The 23120-nt window shown below is 37.6% G+C and overlaps 2 protein-coding genes across 2 annotated transcripts in view; one reads left to right on the top strand and one right to left on the bottom strand.

Annotated features, from left to right (window-relative positions):
• LOC140168433 (calcium-transporting ATPase sarcoplasmic/endoplasmic reticulum type-like) overlaps positions 1-23120 on the top strand; it is a 123205-nt gene that overhangs the window by 68980 nt on the left and 31105 nt on the right. The window contains 6 exon segments of the mRNA XM_072191825.1: positions 2326-2414; positions 3746-3923; positions 21223-21353; positions 22025-22113; positions 22372-22514; positions 22517-22722. Coding sequence (XP_072047926.1) covers positions 2326-2414; positions 3746-3923; positions 21223-21353; positions 22025-22113; positions 22372-22514; positions 22517-22722 — 836 coding nt within the window.
• On the bottom strand, positions 11801-13438 carry LOC140168729 (uncharacterized). Its single transcript, XM_072192139.1, has one exon. The coding sequence runs from the start codon at positions 13436-13438 to the stop codon at positions 11801-11803; it is 1638 nt and encodes a 545-aa protein (XP_072048240.1).

The raw sequence follows: 23120 nt of genomic DNA, 5'->3' as shown, positions 1-23120 counted from the left end.
TTATCACTGATGCTATATATAGGATAAATACAATGCATATCCAAAAATTGAGGTCACAACTCATTTACATTTGAACAGCGCCTCACGAAGATGACATTTATTGTAAATTCAACATTTTCAGGGGGCCCAAAGTCGATGTGGTCCACCTTCAAAATTTATAAAACATCACTTTTATATAACTACTAGTCTTAAATTACACCTTTGCTAAGTCCCAGTAATTGTATAGGTTGACTTCATATAAAACAACAAGCCCAAAGTTGACCATTTTCCTATGATTGCATGTAGCGCAAATGTGACGAATTCGGAAGGCTTGAAAGTCAAATTGGCCTCAATATTGAAAATAAAATGGAAATAAAAGTAAATAGGGCCAATAACTACGCATCTAGTCATTTATTTTCAATATTGTGGCCATTTTGACTTTTTAACCTCCGATTCGGCACATTTGCAGTACATGCAATCATAAGAAAATGGTCAATTTTGGGCTTGTCGTTTTATATGAAGTCAATCTATAAAATTACTGGGATTGAGGAAAGTTGTAATTTAAGACTAGTAGCCATATAAAAGTGATGTTTTATAAATTTTGTAGGTTGACCACATTGACTTTGGGCCCCCTGAAAATGGTGAATTTGCATTAATTTTCATCTACACCAACTTTAAATGGCTACCGTAGAAAATCTGTATATATTGAAAATGAAATGGAAATAAAAGTAAATACGACCAATAACTACTCATCTAATCATTTATTTTTAATATTGTGGCCAATTTGACTTTCAAGCCTTCCGAATTCGGCACATTTGCACTACATGCAATCATAAGAAAATGGTCAACTTTGGGCTTGTCATTTTATATGAAGTCAACCTATACAATTACTGGGACTTACCAAAGTTGTAATTTAAGACTAGTAGTTATATAAAAGTGATGTTTTATAAATTTTGAAGGTGGACCACATCGACTTTGGGCCCCCTGAAAATGTTGAATTTGCAATAAATTTCATCTTCGTGAGGGCGCTGTTCGAAATGTAAATGAGTTGTGACCACAATTTTTTGGATATGCATTGTATTTATCCTATACATAGCATCAGTGATAACAAAAATAATTAATCTGACAAAAAGTGTGAATTTAGGGGGGCTAAACTTGCCAGTTTACAAAATATTACATTTTTTCTTGCATATTTAATGACCCCGTGACACAACGCGCAATTACATTTTTATTTTTTATTTTTTTTTTTTGACGAATTGGGCATGCAGTTAGTGGGTATACAAAGTTTCAGACCTCTCTTTCTTTTTATAAAGAAGGCACAGACTCCCAAAGATGAAATTTATTTAAAAGGCAACTTTTGGGTCCAAATTTAGACCCCCTACTCCAACTTTAAATGGCTGCAACAGAAAATCCGTAAGAGCTACAGACCTCAAATTTGCAGGTTTTTAATATGTTTACAGGTACAACATATGACTACAGTATAAAGCAAATCTGAAGGGGTCAGGTGGGACGCCTCCTTGATTTCATATGGAATGACCCGTAGGTAATCTCTTGATGTTTGATGGGAGTGCATTCCAGCCCAAAATGGCATTGTAGTAGAATGTGTTTGAAGCAATACCTTTTACCCTAGGAACGATGAAATTAGATTCGCTTGAGCTGGTTCCATAAGAGAGAGCATTTGATGTTCTAGTGAAATACTGACTAAGATAAAGTGCACCTTCCTTGTGTTTTTGATCACTCAACCAATTTCCACAAATGAGGTCTTAAGTCAGAGCTAAAGTGTAAAGGTATTAACTGTTGGTTTTAATTTTGAAATATTTGTTTGTGTTTAGGATATACAGGGCTGAATATAACTGGTACCTTTTGCTGTGTTTATATGGGTGGCTAGGGAGTGATTAGACTGCTCTGCATTCCCCTTTTTTTGATAAACAATTCATACATTTCCATGCATAAAACATTGGTTTTAATTTTGAAATATTTGTTTGTGTTTAGGATATACAGGGCTGAATATAACTGGTACCTTTTGCTGTGTTTATATGGGTGGCTAGGGAGTGATTAGACTGCTCTGCATTCCCCTTTTTTTGATAAACAATTCATACATTTCCATGCATAAAACATAATACATCTCCAGTGACTGTCCTGCCCAGAGAAAAGAGGTGGATGGCCGAGCTGTTGGATCAGACCAGGATTGATTTTCCATGGTCAGAGGGATTAATTTTTTTTAGGGGATGATAAATTAAAGTGGTCTACTACAGTAGACTAGGGAGTGATTGAAATGTGCTGGATAAAGAAATCAAATCTAGGAATACCAAATGATCTTTTTCTCCCTCTTTTGTACCACTACAGGTAAAATCCGAACAGAAATGGTAGAAACTGAAACGGAGAAGACTCCTCTCACACAAAAGATTGATGAATTTGGTGAACAGCTTTCTAAGGTGAGCCACATAGGAAAATGTGTAATTGGGGATTACACTTTCACCAGATAATTGTTTACAGATACAAAAAGCAACATTCAAGATATCACTGTGTATGCTCATACATTTAAGATCAAATGAGTGTGTATTTGCAACCGTTGAAAGTTGTTGCAAAATTTGCATATTACCGTAATGCTTGAGTGAAAATGAATTACAGAGAAAATGATTTCAACCACAGCATGTATGAAAATGATATGCATCGGTCTCCAATGATAATGCATTATAAGTATGCAAATACAGTGTTAGAGCTACCTTAAAAATGACAGGAAATATAATGAAAAGTGTCATTTAAATCATGGTATAAATATGAAGTGGGTAAGTCAGTGTACCATTGTATTCTCTACATGACTAGTCAAGGGTGACCCACTGTGACCAGTGATGACCAGGCACTAGAGCAACAAAAGCCAGCATTTTCAATGGGTATTATAATAGGTGCAACTTTAAAATCTGCATCCTTTTCATTCAAATGGTCACCATGGCAAGACAAATGAGGTGTCAACATTTGTAAAACAAAACGGTTCTTTGTACTTTTTCATTTTAAAAATTTGATGCATATATTTTGTGTTATTTATGTGTTAAGAAAACTGGTGAATGGCAAACATTTTGATACAAATTATTAAGCGTGAACAAAAACCAATCACACAAGCTATTAAACCGAATGGTTACAGTTTATTAACATTATGTGCAACATATACTAGCAAGACATCACACATGTTATCCATCTATGCCTGATAGAAAATTACTTTGTCTCATTATGTCTTGATAGCAAACAGTCAGCTGACTGGTCACAGCATGGTACATCTATAGGCAGGTTTCTTGTTGGGGCCCCTCTGTCTATCAAGCTCTTTGTATAGATACTGCACAAAGTTTATTTCACAATATATTTAATTTTGAACAGAGCCCAGATTCCCAAATGTCAATATCCACAAAAAAAGTTGTGCAGGAGCAGTGGATTTGTGAAATATATATTCACATAAGACAGCTTGTCATTACTATTAAATTTCGGATTTTAAGTACCTACAAAATTAAGTACTGAACTTAGAAAATACTTACATAATCAGTATATCATGATATGAGAGGTCAAGAGCTTTGGGGATTCTTTTAATCCAACAGTCACTAATGAATCTCTAGAGGCAGATTTGATCACAGCCATAATACAACCTAGAGGAAGCTTACTCCAAAGGCTTCGGGCAACAAGTGATCAGGCAGTAAATGATACCTTGTTAGTTGTATTGGTGTACATAGCTGTAGTGATGGAGTGTCTAATCATTGTATATTGTCACTGTTTATAGGTCATCTCTGTAATCTGTGTAGCAGTATGGGCCATCAACATTGGTCACTTCTCAGATCCGTCCCATGGTGGCTCTTGGATCAGGGGCGCCATCTACTACTTTAAGATCGCTGTTGCGCTGGCCGTAGCTGCTATCCCTGAAGGTTTGCCTACTGTCATCACCACATGCTTGGCTCTAGGTAGGTGCATTTGGTCTCTTGTACCAATATTCATTGGAAAGAAGGTTGCCAAGATTTGGCACAATGGTTGGGGATATGTTAAACACAACTATTACCTCCATGTAGAATAATTTGTTATCACTTTATGATAATATGTGGTGCGATCAAGCAAAATCGGTCTGAAGTCGGACATATTCAATTTTCAGTTTCTTATACTAAGTATTGTAAACAGCATTTTGCAGAGCTACATTTTGCATAAAACTCCATTGAATTTGGGCAACTATATAGTTCAAAAGATGCAAGTAGTTAAAGAGTTTCCAAAACAATAGGAAACAAAAGGAAATACTTACTTCGTTTGGCTATATCTCAAAATCAATATTTCTGACTTCTGGCTGATTTTGCTTGATCACATCACATATACTATAATAAAAGTCAAAAAACAAAAAAAAACTAGATTGTGTCTGTCATCCGTCAATCAAACCCAGAGACTGTTTGTGTACAATCTTTTGTGATGAGGCCAAAAAAAAAAAGGTTCGTCTCAAAGCTTGCGCGCGCGTTTGTGAAATTCCACGATTTGACAAAAAAACAAATGCGGAAATTTTTTTATTTCAAAAAAAAAAAATTTTAAGTTTTTTCCATAAAAAATCAGCGAAAATAAGACTTTTTTCTCAAAATACCATGAAAAAAAGTGGGAATAAAAAAAAAAAAAAAAAAATCGCATTTAGCATTTTTTTTAAATTTTTTCTTATCTTTGAGACAAACCTTTTTTTTTTTTTTTTGGCCTGATATTGCTTGAAATTTCAGAATGCATTGAAAACAAGTACCGTCGGATCCGTAGCGGTCGCTGCGGGACAAGGAATTCAATTTTGCAGTGTTGGTGTCTTTGAAGCAGGTCCAAGTTTGACCCCTATTTTGACCTGTAACCCCTCTGTGAGCTTAACCTTTGAGGGCGCTCATCTTAAAATAATGCCAGAAAGGGTATTTCCATCCACACTAAAAAGAAAAATCAAAATTTGAAAAATTGTGTTCGGAAACCAATTTTGGACACTGTTGATGTCCAAACGATTTTCGGGAAAAAGCGTCATGACATCAAAAGTGTTCGAAACTGATTCGGACACTTTTGATTTCCAAACAATTTTCGGGAAAAAGCGTCTTGACATCGAAAGTGTTCGGACACGATTCGGACACTTTTGATGTCCAAACGATTTCGGGAAAAAAGCGTCTTGACATCAAAAGTGTTCGGAACCGCTTTCGGACACTTTTGATGGCCAAACCATTTTTGGGAAATAGGCGTCTTGACATCAAAAGTGTTTGAAACCGATTTGGACACTTTTGATGTGCAAACGATTTTCGGGGGGAAAGCATCTTGACATCAAAAGTGTTCGGAAACCGATTTTGGACACTTTTGATGTCCAAACGATTTTTGGGAAAAAAGCGTCTTGACATCAAAAGTGTTCGGAAACCGATTTCGGACACTTTTGATGTCCAAAAGATTTTCAAGAAAAAAGCGTCTTGACATCAAAAGTGTTCGGAAACTGATTTCGGACCGAATTAGGGGAGGGGAGCTTATGACGTCGAATACGGTAATACCCCTTAAAGTCATTTTGTGAGCTTAACCCTTGAAAACATCTTAAAATAATGCAAATTGGAAAAACATTAAAACTTACCAATAGCAAAAGTTGAAATGCAGAACATTTGAAAAAGTACACATGATGTGGTGGCGTAGCAGAAGTTTACAAGCATGAAATGGAAGCGAAACAGTTCAAGTAAACGTACAAATGCAAGTTCTTTTTTAGTGAGACAAGACTTGTCCAAACCAAGTCAGCTTAGCAATTGTTTTTAATACAGTGTATTAACCTTCACAGTGAGAGGACTCAGTGTTGTCTTGAAGTTTCATATACATACGCGCCATATGTTATTACAGTGACGGAGATCAACAGCAGGTTTCAAATTAACCAAGTGGACAAATTTCAAAAAACGGTAGAGCCTGCGACTTTGTGTAGGGATGCTACAGACATAGTTGTAGTCAAGATTCTTGTGGTGTTTCAGGTCACACTCATATGGAATGTCATGTCTTGGTGTGTCAAAGAGTGTGCTACATTAGTTCCAGTAGGGTTGCGTGTTGTCTCTGGTGCATATTATCAGATGTTGCAGGGGTTTGTGAATCCCAATGCTGGTATTGTGAGGCATATTAGTTTGGGTGCAGTAGAGATTCAGACACTATTGGGAAGATGACTATCGCAGTGTTAGAGTTTGTGGTGTAGAGTCGGAGGTAACATGTTTGAACTATTTGGGAGACTGGATCACCAGAAAATTGATGGTTACAAGCACTTATTCTTTTTTAGTCCTTTGTTATCTTCGTTGAAGGGGACATTGTCTTCCTTGACTTCCAGAAGCTGGTAGCAGTGGAAGTGGTCAGTGGAACTTGCAACGTAGTATACACTTCAATTGTGGCTGTAATCTCCATCTTCAGACACTTTCATTATTTCAAAAGAAGTGTTATTAAATCATGGTCTGAGTAATAGGGACAGATGCTGTGAATAGAGGCATCTGAAATACTGTTGGAAATGTAAATATGGTCAATCATATTTCCGGCTTCATGAGTAGGGAAATCAACAAGTTGATGAAAGTATTGTTGGGTCAATGACTGTATCAAAGGACTGTTTTGGCTTGATGGAAAGTCCAAATTGAAATCACCACAAATAACAGTTTTCTTGGCAACATCTATGATTGGCATCAAATCATGCAGTAAACAATTTCTCTCTGACTGTGATCTGTAGACACAGATAACATCCATTTCTTCTGAAGAAACTTTGGTTACTTGATAATCTGCATGTTTAATGTCCACTGGGTCAAAAAACTTGTTGTCATAGTAAACAGCAAGTCCTTTCCCTTTTCCAACAGAGTTGAAGTGATAATTGTAGTTTTTAAGCTGAAAGGGCGATATGTCATCCCCAGGGTTGAGCCATGTTTCAGAGAGGCAAATAACATTTGTTCCTGCTAAAACTGGCTCATGCAGTAAGTCTGGCATGTGTTTTTTGATTGAACGAATGTTGAGAGAGGCAACTTTGAGTAACACGTTTTTGTCATCGTTGGACTGAGATGATTCCTCTTGAACGGTTACCCTGGTGAGCTCATCCAGAGCATCTTTGGAGTGACATATTTTGTCTTTAGGGATGTCACCAATAATGAATAGTTGGCTCAGTTCCTGGACTCTGCTCAACATGACATATGCTTGGGCATTTTCAAAGATGTGTGTTAAGTGAACAACAAGTGTGTCGGGTTTCTTCACAGTTATTCCTTGGATTTTGTGAGCTGTAGCTGCAAAGGCTAATTTCAAAGGAAATTGAATAGCTGTAGCTGATGATGAAGCAGAGTAACTCTTAGAGGAGACACTATACCTGAATTCAAGTTTGTCAATAGGTGTTGCCAAAGGAAGGTTTGGAAAACGCTTGAGATAGTTCTTGTTGGTATTTCTACAAAGTCGTCCTATTTTGTCATCTGAAAATTGAACCAAAATTTTTTTCACATGATCTTCTCTAATATCAAATGCTACAACTTTTCCAATCGCTCCATTTGTCAGTAAGTCGCAGGTATCAACATTGTATGTTAGCATGACTGTAGCTCCAATTTTCAACTGCAAAATGTTTTGAAGTGGTGTGTTCTTGATGCAGCCTGAAGTATCGATTCTATGTGGCTTAAAGTTCTTTACTGTTGAATGTTTGCTAACAGCATGAATATTGAGTACTTCTCCATTCATAAGCTCCAGGCGATGCTGATTAGTTTTATTGACTTCCTCGTTGGTGGCAGACACATGAAGAGAATCTAAGGGAATGTCAGGGTGCTGTTTGGGGAATACTCTTGTCTTCAGAAGTTTAATATCCTCATCTGTGTGTTGACCAATACGAATTCTGTTTAATACATTTGCATAGATTTGATCTTCACCCTGTCTGTGATTAATGGTAAGGTTCACATGCTGAAACTCAGACCAGAGTGATTGGCAGTGGTAGGATAGGGCAAATTTTGGATTTTTTGGTTCCTGGAAAGTATATCTGCCCATGCACGGTTTCAGTTGCATTAAATCACCAAACATGATAATGCTGCAGGCTCCGAAGCTTACATCATCCTGCTGTTTTACTTCTTTGAGGCGCAGATGAAGTTGATAAAGCATATCTGACTTTATCATGCTGAATTCATCAATGATGACAAACATCAGGTTAGCCAGAGTTTCTCTTCTGTCATCCCTTTGTTTGTCTGACAATGAGTAAAAATCATTGCCGAAACTGAAACCAAATGCATTGTGGAGAGTTTGGCCTTCAATGTTGGCTGCTGCATTGCCTGTAAATGCAGCTTTGATGACATAAGGGTGGGCTGGGTTGTCACCTTCACATCTCAATGTCTTTTCAATCCATTGGGAGAGAAGATTGATGAGAAAAGATTTGCCAGCTCCAGCCCCTCCATGGACAACCAGAAGAGGGGGCTTTCCCGAGTACAAAGTTCCCTTATGGCGTGCTTTCTTCAAGGACTTTGCATACGAAATTACTAAGTCAAGGACAGACCGCTGATGTGGATCAAGTTGCCGGGTGGCATAACAGAGATCATCATCTGCCTGAACTTCAATTTTTCTGTAGTAGTCCCTGCTCTCTGGCAATTCATCCACTGGACCTGGGTCAGGAGCTATAAATTCATCTGGGACTTGCACTCCTTCAAACTGGCAGTCATCATTCTCCTGTTCCATGGTCGAATCTAGTTCAGCAGCAGTTGCCTCCTGGAGTTCTTCTCTTGCGGTCTCTTGGGCTGCTTGAATTTCATCAAAATATTTCATCACAACTGATCTAACATAATTGATATGGCTGATATTCTGGGTGTATTCGGTTTTACAGAATTCTTCATTTTCTTCCCAATGCTGTGCATCAGTAGCTCTGTGGGGATGATACAGTCTCAGTTGTGAATAGTAAAACTGGTGCGGTTCTTTCAGCTCTTTGTATTTATGGAATCTCAGTGCCAGAGGTGTTTTCAGTCTCATTTTATCACCTGAAACCAGTGTTATTAACTTTGGCAAACATCTTCGCTTTTTGTGTTCAGCTGCAATTATGTCATTATCCTCCAAGTTTTGATGACCTGATTGAACCCAAGTTGGTTGTTCAGCTGTTTTTGTTGGATCAATTTCTTTGGATGAACTCGTAGCGGATGGACCACATTTGGTGTATCTCTTGCAAAATTGAGCCATGGACATATCTTCAATTTCTGGTGGCCTCTCTTCATATCTGTCATCAAGTGAAGTTGACTCAACATAGATATTATCTGCTTTGCTGTTAATTGTCACCAATTTTGTTGGATCCACCCCTTTGCTTCTTGTGGAGTCAAAAGCTTTAAAAATCGACTTCGTTGGCTTTTTGAAGCCTGTGTTGACATAAATGACTCCACGATTTGAATCACTGAGGTGAAAGGACGGAATAAGCTTGTAGAATGCCTCAGCTTCACCAATTTGTCTGTGTGTTTGAAAAACATTCTTTGCTATAATTAATCTCTCTTTCAGGCTTTTGTTTGCATTATCCTTCAGTGCTGCCTTTATGAACTCCATGGTTCCCGACTCATCCTTAGAATAATAGTCTGTTATGTATGTAACAATGGCAAAGTGATCTAATGTAAGTTGCAGATCAAGATTTGCATTCCATGCTTTGATCCATTCTCGATTGTAGTTGTTGACCATAGTTTCAACAACAGTTCTCTTATGGACGACTGTGTAGCCACTGGAACTAATCTTCAATTGTTCTTCATATGCCTCAAGCAAAGGTTCAGGATTGTCAAACGTAGCAGTAGTTTGTAGGAATTGAGGAAGTTTGGCTACTGTGAGTAAGACATAGAGTCGTTGATCATCGGTTGTAAGAACTTTGCCTTCAAATTGCTTCATACTGATAATATCTTTCATCCGTTCTTCATCTTCAAGAACATCTTTTACCATTTTCAACACAGATTTGGACTTCAGAAGTTTGGTTTCCTTTGCTTTGGGGTCGCTTTCAATGACGTTGGCTGGTTGAACCAGTATGGTCTTCCTGGATGGATACTTTGGATAACCAAACCTGCATTTTGTGTGATACTTTCTGCAGGCCCTTGTGTGGTGATGGACATTCACTTCTTCAACTATTTCTGCTGCCTCTTTATCTGAACCTTTATCTTCTTTATTCAAAGAAACTGAGATGAACTGATCAGCAAACTTTTCAATAGCTTTCCTGGGCTCTCCATTGTACTTTTCTTCATCCAAGTTCTGTTGACTGTAGATCAAGTTGAATGCATCCTTCAAACCTTCCAGTTTGAGTTTCTTATCCTTCTCAAGAGCATCCATATTCAGCCAGAGAACCCCATGAATATGAGCAGCTCCACGTAGCTGAAATTCCACACGGTAGTTGTAGTACAAGACTTTCATATCACATTTCATGATGATAGTCTTGACAAAGTTCTTGACCCTTTGATTGAAATTTCTTGTGGCCAGAAGAATATTCTGCCGGATTAACTCACTTTGGGACACTGTCATTTTCTCTTTTTTAAATTCTTCAAGGGTGACCCATTCACCATCATATTGAATGTGAATTATATCCTGGTTATTTTCTGCATCTGTTTCATATCTGATGTTGAACCCCAGTTTTGTGAGAGCTGCAGTGTAATTTTCATTATACCTGGTATCTCCACATGACAGAGTGAAAAAGAGCTGGAATGGGCCTAAGTTTTCAAGTTTGGCAAGGAATTCATATTTCTTCTTTTGCCAGAACCTTGGAGTGCTCTTAATGTTGTCAAGAACACTGCAGCTGTCTTCTAATGTGTAGCACAAGCTCCCACTCTCAGTTTCAGTGGCTTTACCTCTTCGGAAAGATATATTGATATTCCGTGCTAGCTGCATAGTCTCAAAATACTGGACCGCAGAGAACAAATAAGAAGGAGATTTGGCATACCTGTTGTTCTTATTAAACAGCCTTTGTTGAAAATATTGTTGTGATGTTATTTTCATGTGTCTGTTTGCATTTAAGGAATTCTCTCCAGTAGGATCCAAACAAGGGTGGCTCTTCATGTCCCATTGGGGATCTTTCAATATATCAACTGGTTGTTTGCCTTCACCAGGGGCAATCACATAGGATTGGTTGATTTGTTCAGTATCCTTGTGGTTGATTTCAGGGGCATCATTACTGAAAAATGTGTGTCTGTTGTACTCGAACTGATGCTTTGCAACAGGGTCCTTGGTGAGATATTCCTCCATTTCTTTGTCATCAATGTCTTGTTCATCAATATTAGCATCACCCTTTTCATAAGCTTCCACCTGTTCGCTCATTGTTTCATTTTCTTTTGCAGGATCATCATTGTCTTCTTCATTCAACTCATCTTCTTCATTCAACTCATCTTCTTCATTCAACTCATCTTCTTCATTCAACTCATCTTCTTCATTGTCAGGAAAAAGTAAATGAAACCCATCCAAATCATTTTCTTTGCAACGAGCCTCAAATGAGTCCAGTTCATGCTCATCAAAATCCTGGTACAGAGGATGTCCCTTCTTCTTCAGTAGTTGCAAAGCTTTTTTGACTTTCTCAACATTTATATATTCAGCTAAATGGTAATTTTTCAGCTTCCTCATTCTTTTGAAAAGGACTGGCAAAATCCCAGCTTCTGCAGGTGTTCGGGGGAGAGATTGCAGTGTGTTGATAATGTCTTCTTTCAATATTGAAATGTACACAAGTTTATCTTTGACAGCCTTCCATCGAGATTTTGGCAATTTGTGAACCTTCATGAAAAGCAATGCTTTGGCTATCATACACTGTTCCATCTCTGTCAAATTCAGACTTTCTTCAGATTCATTGGGAGAAAATATTTCCAGATTATTCTTATGCGATAATGGGGACATCTTGCCTTTAAAGAGGTACCCTTTGCAGTATAGACAAAGATGTCGCTCCATTCACTTCCATGGTCAGAGTTTCATCAGCAATTGCTTTTTCATAGAGGTCTGCATATCCAGAATTTAATGCTTCTTTGAATCCCTGCTGCAGTTCAACAACTTGATTGTTGAAGCACTGCCGATGACAACAGACACATTCATAAATGCACGAATATTTGACTGATTCTTTGAATGCCTTTATTCTCGCTTCTTCTGTTGCAAAGGCTTTGGCCCGCCACTGAAACTTCCTTTGGGCAACAGTTTTCTTGTAATCCGGGTCTTGAGCAAGGTTTATCCAATATGTGTCTTTCTTTCTCTCTCTATCTGCCTCTTTCACTTTCTGTTTCAGTTCTGGAGTTTGTGTAGCTCTAAACTCTGTCTTTGTATGCTTGTCTTTCTCTTTTCCTTTCCTTTTGTCTTCAGGGCTTTGTGCATCTCTGCATTCTTTCTTTCTATGCTTGTCTTTCTCTTTTCCTTTCCTTTTGTCTTCAGGGCTTTGTGCATCTCTGCATTCTTTCTTCCTATGCTTGTCTTTCTCTTGTCCTTTCCTTTTGTCTTCAGGGCTTTGTGCATCTCTGCATTCTTTCTTCCTATGCTTGTCTTTCTCTTGTCCTTTCCTTTTGTCTTCAGGGCTTTGTGCATCTCTGCATTCTTTCTTCCTATGCTTGTCTTTCTCTTGTCCTTTCCTTTTGTCTTCAGGGCTTTGTGCATCTCTGCATTCTTTCTTCCTATGCTTGTCTTTCTCTTTTCCTTTCCTTTTGTCTTCAGGGCTTTGTGCATCTCTGCATTCTTTCTTCCTATGCTTGTCTTTCTCTTGTCCTTTCCTTTTGTCTTCAGGGCTTTGTGCATCTCTGCATTCTTTCTTCCTATGCTTGTCTTTCTCTTTTCCTTTCCTTTTGTCTTCAGGGCTTTGTGCATCTCTGCATTCTTTCTTCCTATGCTTGTCTTTCTCTTTTCCTTTCCTTTTGTCTTCAGGGCTTTGTGCATCTCTGTGTTTTCTCATCCCAGCTTTAGCTTTGTCCTTGTTTTTCTCTTTCTCTTCTGGTGTGTGTGCAGCTCTACATTCTTTCTTTCTATGCTTGTCTTTCTCAGTCCGTTTCCTTTTTTCTTCAGGACTTTGTGCATCTCTGTATACTCGCATCTGATTCTGAGCTTTGTCTTTGATTGCACGTTGCTGTTGTTGAGTTTGCTTTTGTCGGAACTGTTTCACACGCTCCTTTGTTGATGCCATGTCATATAACACTGCACACTCATGCTTTTGGTTCAAATGTGTCAAAAGCCTTTTGAATCTCTTGGAACATCCTTTACAAATTAACAGGTCCATATCAATGTGTGGAGGATTTTCAGTTTGCAAGTCATGATTATCAGGAAAGATTGTTTCTTGATGTGTGTGCCCAACCTTTGTGAAGCTCTCTTGCACCTCTTTTTGTTTGTGTGACTTTGACTTGGAATAAAGAGATGTCCTTGGGATCTTGGCTTTAGCTGGTTTTATGGACTGAGTATCCACATCTGCAAATCTCTTTTCTCCGAGGCATATGTTGGTTGTCCTTAATTTGATTGGCTTCTTGACAGGCAATGTTTTCTTTGTAGTGGCTAGGCAATGATTCAAACTCATTGTTACAAGTTGGACAGATATGATGATTTGATGATTCCTTTCTTGTCTCTAGTTGTTGATGACCTGGAAAGGAGTTTCAACTGTTTTGTCCTTGCCATGATCTGGCTTAAGTAGCATGAACTAGATCGGAGGGAGGTTGTTGGCTAGGCAGCTTGGCATAGTTTCTGCCAGTCCACTGACTGGTCATAATCTCTACTCCAGCAGGAATCATGCGGTTTCTGATGGTTTGCCATTCATTGGTAGGGATGAATTCATCCGTTGGTTTCATCAATTTAACATAAACTGCTAGTGAGCTTAATGGCCCGTTAACAGCATTGTCTTCGCTGGATACACTTACTTTGTCATCATCAATAAGATACCACTCCTCACCTTTCTTCACATAGGCTATGTAATGACCAGAGTTTATTGTTTCTCCTCTGTGTGCAATGATGGAAGCAAGGTGATATAGTCCATGTTGGCCCAAATCAAGAACAGTATTTAAATGAACACTTGACTTGTTTTTCTGGCTACTTCCCTTGTACCTATTGATTTGTAGAGAAAGAATATTTGGGCTTGTCAACAATGTTTTTACAGAATAGGTTGGTTGGTTTTGACATAATACATCAGTCCCAGGGCAAGAATCATGTTGACAACAGGTTGGACATCTCTGCTCAGCATGAGAATCATCTTGGGAGAATTCTTTTTGAATTAGCGAATGGACAGGAATAACATTTTGTGTTACAGGCAGTGCCAAAGCCAAACCATTGAAATGTACCACATGTGGCCTGAGTACATTACCACATTTGCTACAAGTTCCATTTACAGTGTTTTTGAAAAACCTCTCAAGTTTCTCAGTAGCAAGGAAATCATTGAGAACTAGTTGACCCTCCCAATTGTCAGGCTTAAATTTCCTGTTGAATCTGATGGATGAGGTCAGTGAAGGCCTCATTAGCATCTTGTTGGGTGGCATTACCATAGAAAGCTTTCCCAGTGCTTTGATGCAACAGCAGCCTCAAGTTGGCAGCAGACTGTACAGTGTTCAAGTCGGCTGATACAAATAGGCTGGCCAGTTCCTGGCAAATCGGCATATATCTATTTGCTTCTTCTGGTAACTTAAAGAAACCCTGTTTTAACATTTCTCTGAGTTCTGTAATGGCAAAGAGTGCATTGAGAGCACTATTCAGGTAGCAGATGTTGCTGGTGGAGATATCCACACCATTCTTTAGTTTTAAGAAGTGCATCTTTCAAATCCAAGTCACAGTCTGCTTCATACAGTATATTATTGTAATATTTTACAGTTATTACCTTCACTGTATGAGTAGTTCTTGCAGGTGATGAAAGAACCTGAAAAACAAAAAAAGAAATCTGTTAAATGCAAATGAATGTTTGTTTATGACAAGTATCGCCAAGTGGCAACAGTATGGATCATGAGATAACTCATCCACAGGGTTGTTATTGCACAGCCCCTTAAGTTTGACCCCTAGTTCAACCTTTGATCCTGTAACCACATAGGCCACATGGAAATGTCACCATTTACTTTTTTTTAAATTGTTGTATAGCTATGTTTGTCATTTCATATTTTGACCTTTGACCCTCTTCAACATAGGGTATAGCTATGTGTGTCATTTGACTATGTTTAAGTTTGATCCTTATTTTGACCTTTGACCCCTTCACCGTAGATCACATGGAGAGGTCGCCCTTAACTTTTTTTTAAATGTTTAAAAAATGGCAACATTATGGTGTATTTAACGTAATTTGGCCTATGTCTTAGTTTGATGACCCCTACCCCTCATGAACCTTTGATCTCATCACCATTACATGGAGAGGTCTTCGTTGTAAATGTTTTACCAAGGGCAACATAATGGTATAGTTACTTTTGCCATTTGACCATGTTTATCTCCTATTGTGACATTGAACTCCCATAAGCATAGGTGATAGGTCAAATGGAGAGGTCACGATTTGCTTTTACTCTTTCTACCAATGCAATATAATGACATAGTTCCTGTTGTCATTTGACCACATTGCATGTCAAATGTAGTATGGTATCTCAAATGTTTGGAGTAGTGATAGGACATGACACAAAACAATCGTAAAAAGACCACTTTAGCAGTGTTACATTGAAGAACATTGTGGTAGAAGTGTGACATGAACACATTGTTCTGCAAACCTGGATTTTTTTACACGTTTTATCATCACCTTACAAATGAGTTACAATTATTTATGTTTAAGCTACCCTGAAATGATATTGGTCATGATAAGACATTCTGACTACATGAACCTTTTAAGGTTTTGTATTAAACATAACATGTACGCGTGGAACGATGTATTGAATGCAAGTGAAAATACTTGGGATAACCCATCAATAACACACCCCTACCCATGTCTCTTTTACCTTTTGAGTCTAATACACCATGTATGTAATGTCATTGGTCTTTACATCTGGTTTGAGTTTCTTTGCCACCATACAAATTGTGTTAAATCTGGGTATCAAATGTTGTTATGAAGTACATCTGAAATGAAGGTATTCAATAAACAGATAAGCAGTATTCTTAAGAACTAGCTAAATGTGAAACTATCATCAAATGAAGGCATTCAATTGATAAACAGAAGCAGTATTCCATCTAAACATGTGAGTATGAAAGTTTGCATGCTATCTTAAAGGGGCAATTCATGATCAACAGCCTCATCTCCTGGTCACCTCTATCAAAATTTAGAATTTCAGCTAATAAGAATCCTTGACTGATATCTGTTACAAATCCCAAACCTTAGGCCTACTTGCAAGTGTGTTTGCATTCTTGAGGAACATGAGAAAGTGTGTCATCGACTATTTTATATATTACCAACACTGCAAATGATGCAAAAATCTCGAACATATTTTGAGAAAAGTATGGGGATGATGTTGAACTTGTCCAATACCCTGTGAATGCTCAACTAGAGGACGGCGGTTCTCGGTCGACGGGGTATTTGACGCACAGCATCGACAGCGATGCCTCCACCAAAGGGAGCATTCAAAACTTTAATTAATTTTGTGACTTTAAACCTTGAGGGCCCTTATCTTAAAATAATGCCAGAAGGGTAAATCCATCCAAAAAAAATCAAAATATAAAAAATTGTGTAAATTATTTAGTATTATGAAAGTTGTATTGAAATAGGTTTCCCTGATTAAGAAAGTAACAGCTAGGCTCTGGGAAGTACAGGGTTAAGGCATAGACCATTTAAAACAAGGTCACTAAATGTTGTGCATATACACTGAGCATTATCTTGGATGTCCAGATCCAGGGACCAGTGTGGTTACATGCATTATGCTTAGGGCCTATCAGTTAGGCCAAATACAAACAATAATGTGTTTCTCATCTCCTCCTCATTGATTTTTAAGATTTTGAAATATTTTTGTTATATTTATTTTTTGCTTCATAACTTTGTTTCTGAAACTGTTGTGATGTAAAGAAATGCTAATTTAGAAGTGCTTGCTGATCATTAATACTTATTATTATTATTACTAACATTTCACACACTTTTTTCAAGCTAGGGGTAGAGCCCCAGATAGAGCAATGATGAAATAACAAAACATTATAAGGGGCTCTCCATTTATAGGATGTGTCAACAAAGCTGTAGGGAATATGAATTTTACATAGAAATAAATATAGTTAAGTTTTGAAAAATAATAAATAATAAGGACCTCCCTCACCAAATTATGGAAAAGTCAGGATGAGAAACACTTTACCGGTACTTATTGTACATGACCTTACTAGTGTTGAACATTAAAAATAAAGCATGCTTTAAATGTTTTTTGAGTAATATCTTTGTGTTTGTGTACAATATTCTTATCATGAAGTATGAAGATTTGGAACATTACAAACAAACAAAATCCTATATGTTTTCCCCTATGATTACACCAAGGAAAACTTTTTTTGGGCCTTATTATAGCATAGACTGTAATCCATGTTGGTTTTGGTAGAAAAACCAAGGTTGAGCTCCCCATGTGGTCAATCACAGTGGGTCAATCCACCCAGCACTGCTTTAGCAACATTTTGTGCACAAATCATACACAGCACCAAAGTGTGTGTTTACACTTCCACATGCACAGTCTACAGTCTGTGATTATAGGCCTAAAATATTACTTGGTAACATTAATACATTTGAAAAATCATACTTTTGGCTTCAGGAGTTAATGTACATGTATCTAAAAGAGTTTCAAGCCAAGAAAGTATAATGTAGCTATTAAAGCATGAAGTGGAGAGAGAGCACATTTTAATGCCATGCATGTACATATGTGTCACATTCATGACAGTGTCAGCTTTGAATTTAGCATCAGCAAATTCACAAATTCCCCTATTTATATTGATCTCTCAGACTCTCAGAAGATATTGTTCTCAATCATCTCTCTTTAAGTCATTATACTTTTGAACATAATTAAATATATCACATACCTGTGGACATCTAGTTGTGAGGCAACAAAACTGGAGAACGGTCAATAAGCATCTACACCATTTCAGCTAATGTAGTCATATGTGCAGTAGGTTCAGGATCCCCAGGGTCAAGATGCACTCCTCCTGCTGACCCCTGGCTGTTGACCTCAGACATGATAAAGTTCCAAGATCAAGTGTGAGCTCAACCATTGAGGGCACTCATCTTATAATAATGTCAACAGCGTCTTTGACAACAATGTGTAGTATGGTTTGACAATTGAATTGCTTACTTTGTTTAATAAATAATAAATATTAATTTAATTGTGAGGGGGATATTACCACACATTAAGGCCTTTGTATTTCCATCCAAACATATTTCAGAAAAATTCTGGAAATTGTGTAATTTCCCCTTTAATTCGTTTTGTGAGCTTAACCTTTCATCTTGAAATAATAAGGAACGGTTTTCAGGGGGAAAAGCGTCTTGACATCAAAACTGTTCAAAAACCGATTTCAGACACTTTTAATGTCCAAACGATTTTCAGGAAAAAAGTGTCTTGACATCAAAAGTGTCCAGAATCGAAACCTGAAACCGATTTCGGACACTTTTGATGCCCAAACGATTTTCGGGAAGAAAGCGCCTTGACATCAAAAGTGTTCGAATCGATTTCGGACACTTTTGATGGCCAAACGATTTTCGGGATGAAAGCGTCTTGACAGCAAAAGGGTTCGGAACGCGTTTTCGGCCACTTTTGATGCCCAAACGATTTTCGGGGACAAAGCGCCTTGACATCAAAAGTGTTCGAAACCGATTTCGACACTTTTGATGGCCAAACGATTTTCGGGAAAAAGCGCCTTGACATCAAAAGTGTTCGGACACGATTTGGACACTTTTGATGCCCAAACGATTTTCGGGGCTAAGCGCCTTGACATCAAAAGTGTTCGAAACCGATTTCGGACACTTTTGATGGCCAAACGATTTTCGGGGATAAAGCGTCTTGACATGAAAAGTGTTCGGACACCGATTTCGGACACTTTTGATGCCCAAACGATTTTCGGGGACTAAGCGTCTTGACATCAAAAGTGTTCGGACACCGATTTCGACATAAAAAAATTTCAAAAAAAAAATTAAAAAATTCGGAAAAAAAAATTTCAAAAAAAAAAAATTGCAAAAAAAAAAAATTTAAAAAAAAAAAATTTTGAAAAAAAAAAAAAAATACAAAAAAAAAAAAATTTCGAAAAAAAAATTCAAAAAAAAAAAAAAATTTTGGAAAAAAAAAATTCGAAAAAAAAAATTTTGGAAAAAAAAATTTCCAAAAAAAAATTTCGGAAAAAAAATTTCCAAACAAAAAAATTTGGTCACTTTCCGTAATTCTCTTCAATTATTCGGTCACTTTCCCGTAATTCTCTTCAATTTCCCTTAACTTCCCAAATTTCGGGACAAAACTCTTTTCCAGTATGGGGCGGTATAGGCCCTCCCCTCACCAAGTATCATAGCCATGCGACACACAATGTAGACGTAACAGCATTTTTTAGCGTTTGTTACTAACGGACTAACGGACGGACGGACGGATGGACGGACGGAGAGACATGGTGACTTATAGAGCTGCTACCCACCGATTTCGGACACTTTTGATGCCCAAACGATTTTCGGGGACTAAGCGTCTTGACATCAAAAGTGTTCGGACAATCGATTTCGGACATAAAAAATTTCAAAAAAAAATTAAAAAATTCGGGAAAAAAAATTTCAAAAAAATTTCAAAAAAAAAAATTTCGGAAAAAAAAATTCGGAAAAAAAAAAAATTTCGAAAAAAAATATTTCGAAAAAAAAATTTCGAAAAAAATTCAAAAAAAAAATTTTGGAAAAAAAAAAATTCGAAAAAAAAAAATTTCGAAAAAAAAATTTCAAAAAAAAAAATTTCGGAAAAAAAATTTCCAAACAAAAAAATTTGGTCACTTTCCGTAATTCTCTTCAATTATTCGGTCACTTTCCGTAATTCTCTTCAATTTCCTTAACTTCCCTCAATTTCCCAAATTTGGGACTAAACTCTTTTCCAGTATGGGGCGGTATAGGCCCTCCCCCTCACCAAGTATCATAGCCATGCGACACACAATGTAGACGTAACAGCATTTTTTAGCGTTTGTTACTAACGGACTAACGGACGGACGGACGGACGGATGGACGGACGGAGAGACATGGTGACTTATAGAGCTGCTACCCGCAGCTAAAAACGGTACTCCATGGGTAGGTTTTTCACCTTCAAACAATACAAACAATCTCAAAAGTTAGGTTTAGTACTAGGAAACTTTGTGCGCTGATGGCACCAGACCGGTCAGCAGATGAATACCTTCCTTGTTATCACAGCCTGACGAGTTGATTGACTGGTGACACCATACCTGAATTTGTCTTTTATTTTCAAATTTAAATACACCTACTTTTAGTATGGCCAACTGATAACCATATAGCCATAGCTCCATCTTGAGATCTAACTGTTCATTGACTCATTTGCATCTATAGTATTCAGTTCACTTTATGGATGAGGTGAAGGTAGAAAAACAAACACAGATCATGTTCATTGCACATTAAGATTTGAGAAATAAACCATTGAGAGTTCCACCTTTCTAAAGAGACTTCAGCAATGTAAGGTTTCAGGAATTAAGGATGTAAAAAACAATTGAACAAGCATTCCCAGATAAATACAAAAATCCTGAATTTTGAAAAGCAACAATTTTTGCCACAGACTCTGCAGGTCAACAGTAATACATGTGTATATTGCATAATTGAGGGTAGTAGGATTGATACAGAGATTGTAGTTTCATCAAGTGCATGAAGCGTGAGGATTCGGAATACAGAAGCTTCACATCAAAATTTGAATATTAGACTTTGATGGTTAGCTGTTGTTTTGAATCACATTGCAAGATAGGAAAGTGGAAATACGAAAATTGGTATAAATAAAGATAGATTATGGCATGTAAAACAAATTTAATTGGAGATAAGCTTAAAACTTCTATTTCTGCCTCTCATAATAATTTGCTTACCCGTTATGCTATGGTATAGCTTTGGACATGAGTGAGTTGCTTGACAGCTCATGTTTTGCTTGTTTATCTCAGGATTTTTTTCCAAAGCCCCACTTGCATCCCTGGAACTTTTAATATTTTGATCCCATAGACAAAGAGACGGACCTGTACATGTCGGGTATGGTCAACTCTGAAAAAGGCAGGATGTTTACCAGGGTCCCTGTCAATCCACCCTGCTTAAAAGATATAGGAAAATCTGGCTCCTCATTCATAAGCCAGCCTATATCGTATCTACCTGTTTGGATGTACCATTTGTACTAATGGTGCAATATAGATTGTAAATCTAACTATGTATTAACTTATGTTTTATTTGTTGTGCAGGTACAAGAAGAATGGCCAAAAAGAATGCTATTGTTAGAAGTCTACCTTCTGTAGAAACCCTAGGTTGTACATCAGTAATCTGCTCTGATAAAACAGGCACCCTCACAACCAATCAGATGTCCGCTAGCAAAGTAAGTAATACACTTCATTTATTGTCCTTTGTATGCGATTTATACACCTTGTGGGATTAGGACAGTGATAGTCTGTCAATATCAAACGTAAACCGATGTATAGGAAAGCTTGGGACTCCCCAGTGGATCATGTACCTCAAGATTCTGTTGTCATGTACCCAGGGAACTTTGATTCTTTTATATGTGCTTCTTTTAGGGGAAGTTACTTTCTGATATGGTTCCTATAGTTTTTGGCAAGGTTCTTCATCAATCTGCATATTTGTGCAAAAAAAATGTTCGCCTATTCCCTGGACAAGCTCACATAAATTGTTGATGCTTCGGCTATCTGACCAAGGGACAGTTTGATGTTCTGGAATCTTCAATCAATTACCCACTTATATCCCTGATCATCACATTGCCACCTCATTCCCTAATCAAGCTGTGTAGCATCATGTGACCAAGGCATGACCTAGTTCTTTTTACGTGATAATCAGGAAGAGCAGTCGGACACTGACAAGAATACTATAGATACATAAGTGAGCTTCTCATTGCATATGCTCCAATATGCACTCTACAATCTGGACCAAGAGGTTTCCAGCATCTACTAAGTCACATATTGTGACCAGGTTTTGACATTTTGCCACTGACATCCCTAACAATATTTATACTCGTGTGTTTTTCTTCCCTGACAGTTTTTTGTACTTGATAAAATCCAAGGAGACAAGGCAAGTTTCCATGAATTCAGTGCATCAGGAGTCACATATGAACCAAAGGGTGATATGTAAGTAGCATCTTTGCAACTCATTCACTCATCCTGAAGTAACTTTTGTTCTATAATTTATTTCTGTATTTTGCAGTAATTCAAAATATTATTATTATTATTTTTATTATTTAATTATTTTTAAATACTATAGAAGAAGAACAAAGCTCTGACTGTATGTTGGTACATTTTTTATTTTACATGCTTAAAGTCTGTAAATAAATTGCCCAATTGGTTCTTTTAATTAACTGTTTATGTTATTTATTTCGCCATTTTCAGAGTATCGGGTGGGGCAAGAGTCAATGTGGCTAACTATGATGCTCTAGTAGAACTAGCCACCATTATGGCATTGTGCAATGAGTCTAGTATAGACTACAATGAAGCAAAGAATGTTTATGAGAAGGTTGGTGAGTCCACAGAAGTCGCCTCACAGTGCTGGTTGAGAAACTAAATGTATTCAACAAAGACCTATCTGGCCTCACCAAATCGGAGCTTGCCATGGCGTGTAATCACATGATCTTAAATCAGTACAACAAGGAATTCACTCTAGAGTTCAGCCGTGATCGTAAATCTATGAGCTGCTATGTGACACCTAAGGGTGGCCAGGGAGGAACCAAGATGTTTGTCAAGGTAAGACACTTACGACATGCTCAATATTACAGGTGCAAGAAGTATTATAAAAAAAAATTTGTTCTTGTTTTTGACAACCCTGGATAACCCAAGAAAGCCTCTATTGAAGCTTATTTCCATTGGGGTCCATTTGAACACCGGGACAGGTTGGGAACAGTCAGGGGTTAACAGCCTACAGTACTCTTTTCGAAACTGGCTGCGAGATACATGTACAGGTATGGCTCTCTGCATACAGGACCAACGGCTTAACGTCCCCTCCGAAGGACGGAGTACTTTCATGATTCATTTACCCAATTCTAAATGAACCATGGGGAGAGCGGAAGTCTGAATTTAATCTACAGAGGTTGCCAATTAATTTCAGACTTTTTTCCCCCCCGAGTCAATACCCCAGCGAATCG

Source organism: Amphiura filiformis, chromosome 13 (genome assembly GCF_039555335.1).
Source record: "Amphiura filiformis chromosome 13, Afil_fr2py, whole genome shotgun sequence".
Lineage (NCBI taxonomy): Eukaryota > Metazoa > Echinodermata > Ophiuroidea > Amphilepidida > Amphiuridae > Amphiura > Amphiura filiformis.
The sequence above is the reverse complement of the archived record's forward strand: the minus strand, read 5'-3'. Positions and strand labels throughout refer to the sequence as shown.

What these genes read in the sequence shown, in the direction of transcription:
- LOC140168729 (XM_072192139.1), bottom strand. Translation starts at nt 13,438, where the DNA reads ATGAGTTTGAATCATTGCCTAGCCACTACAAAGAAAACATTGCCTGTC.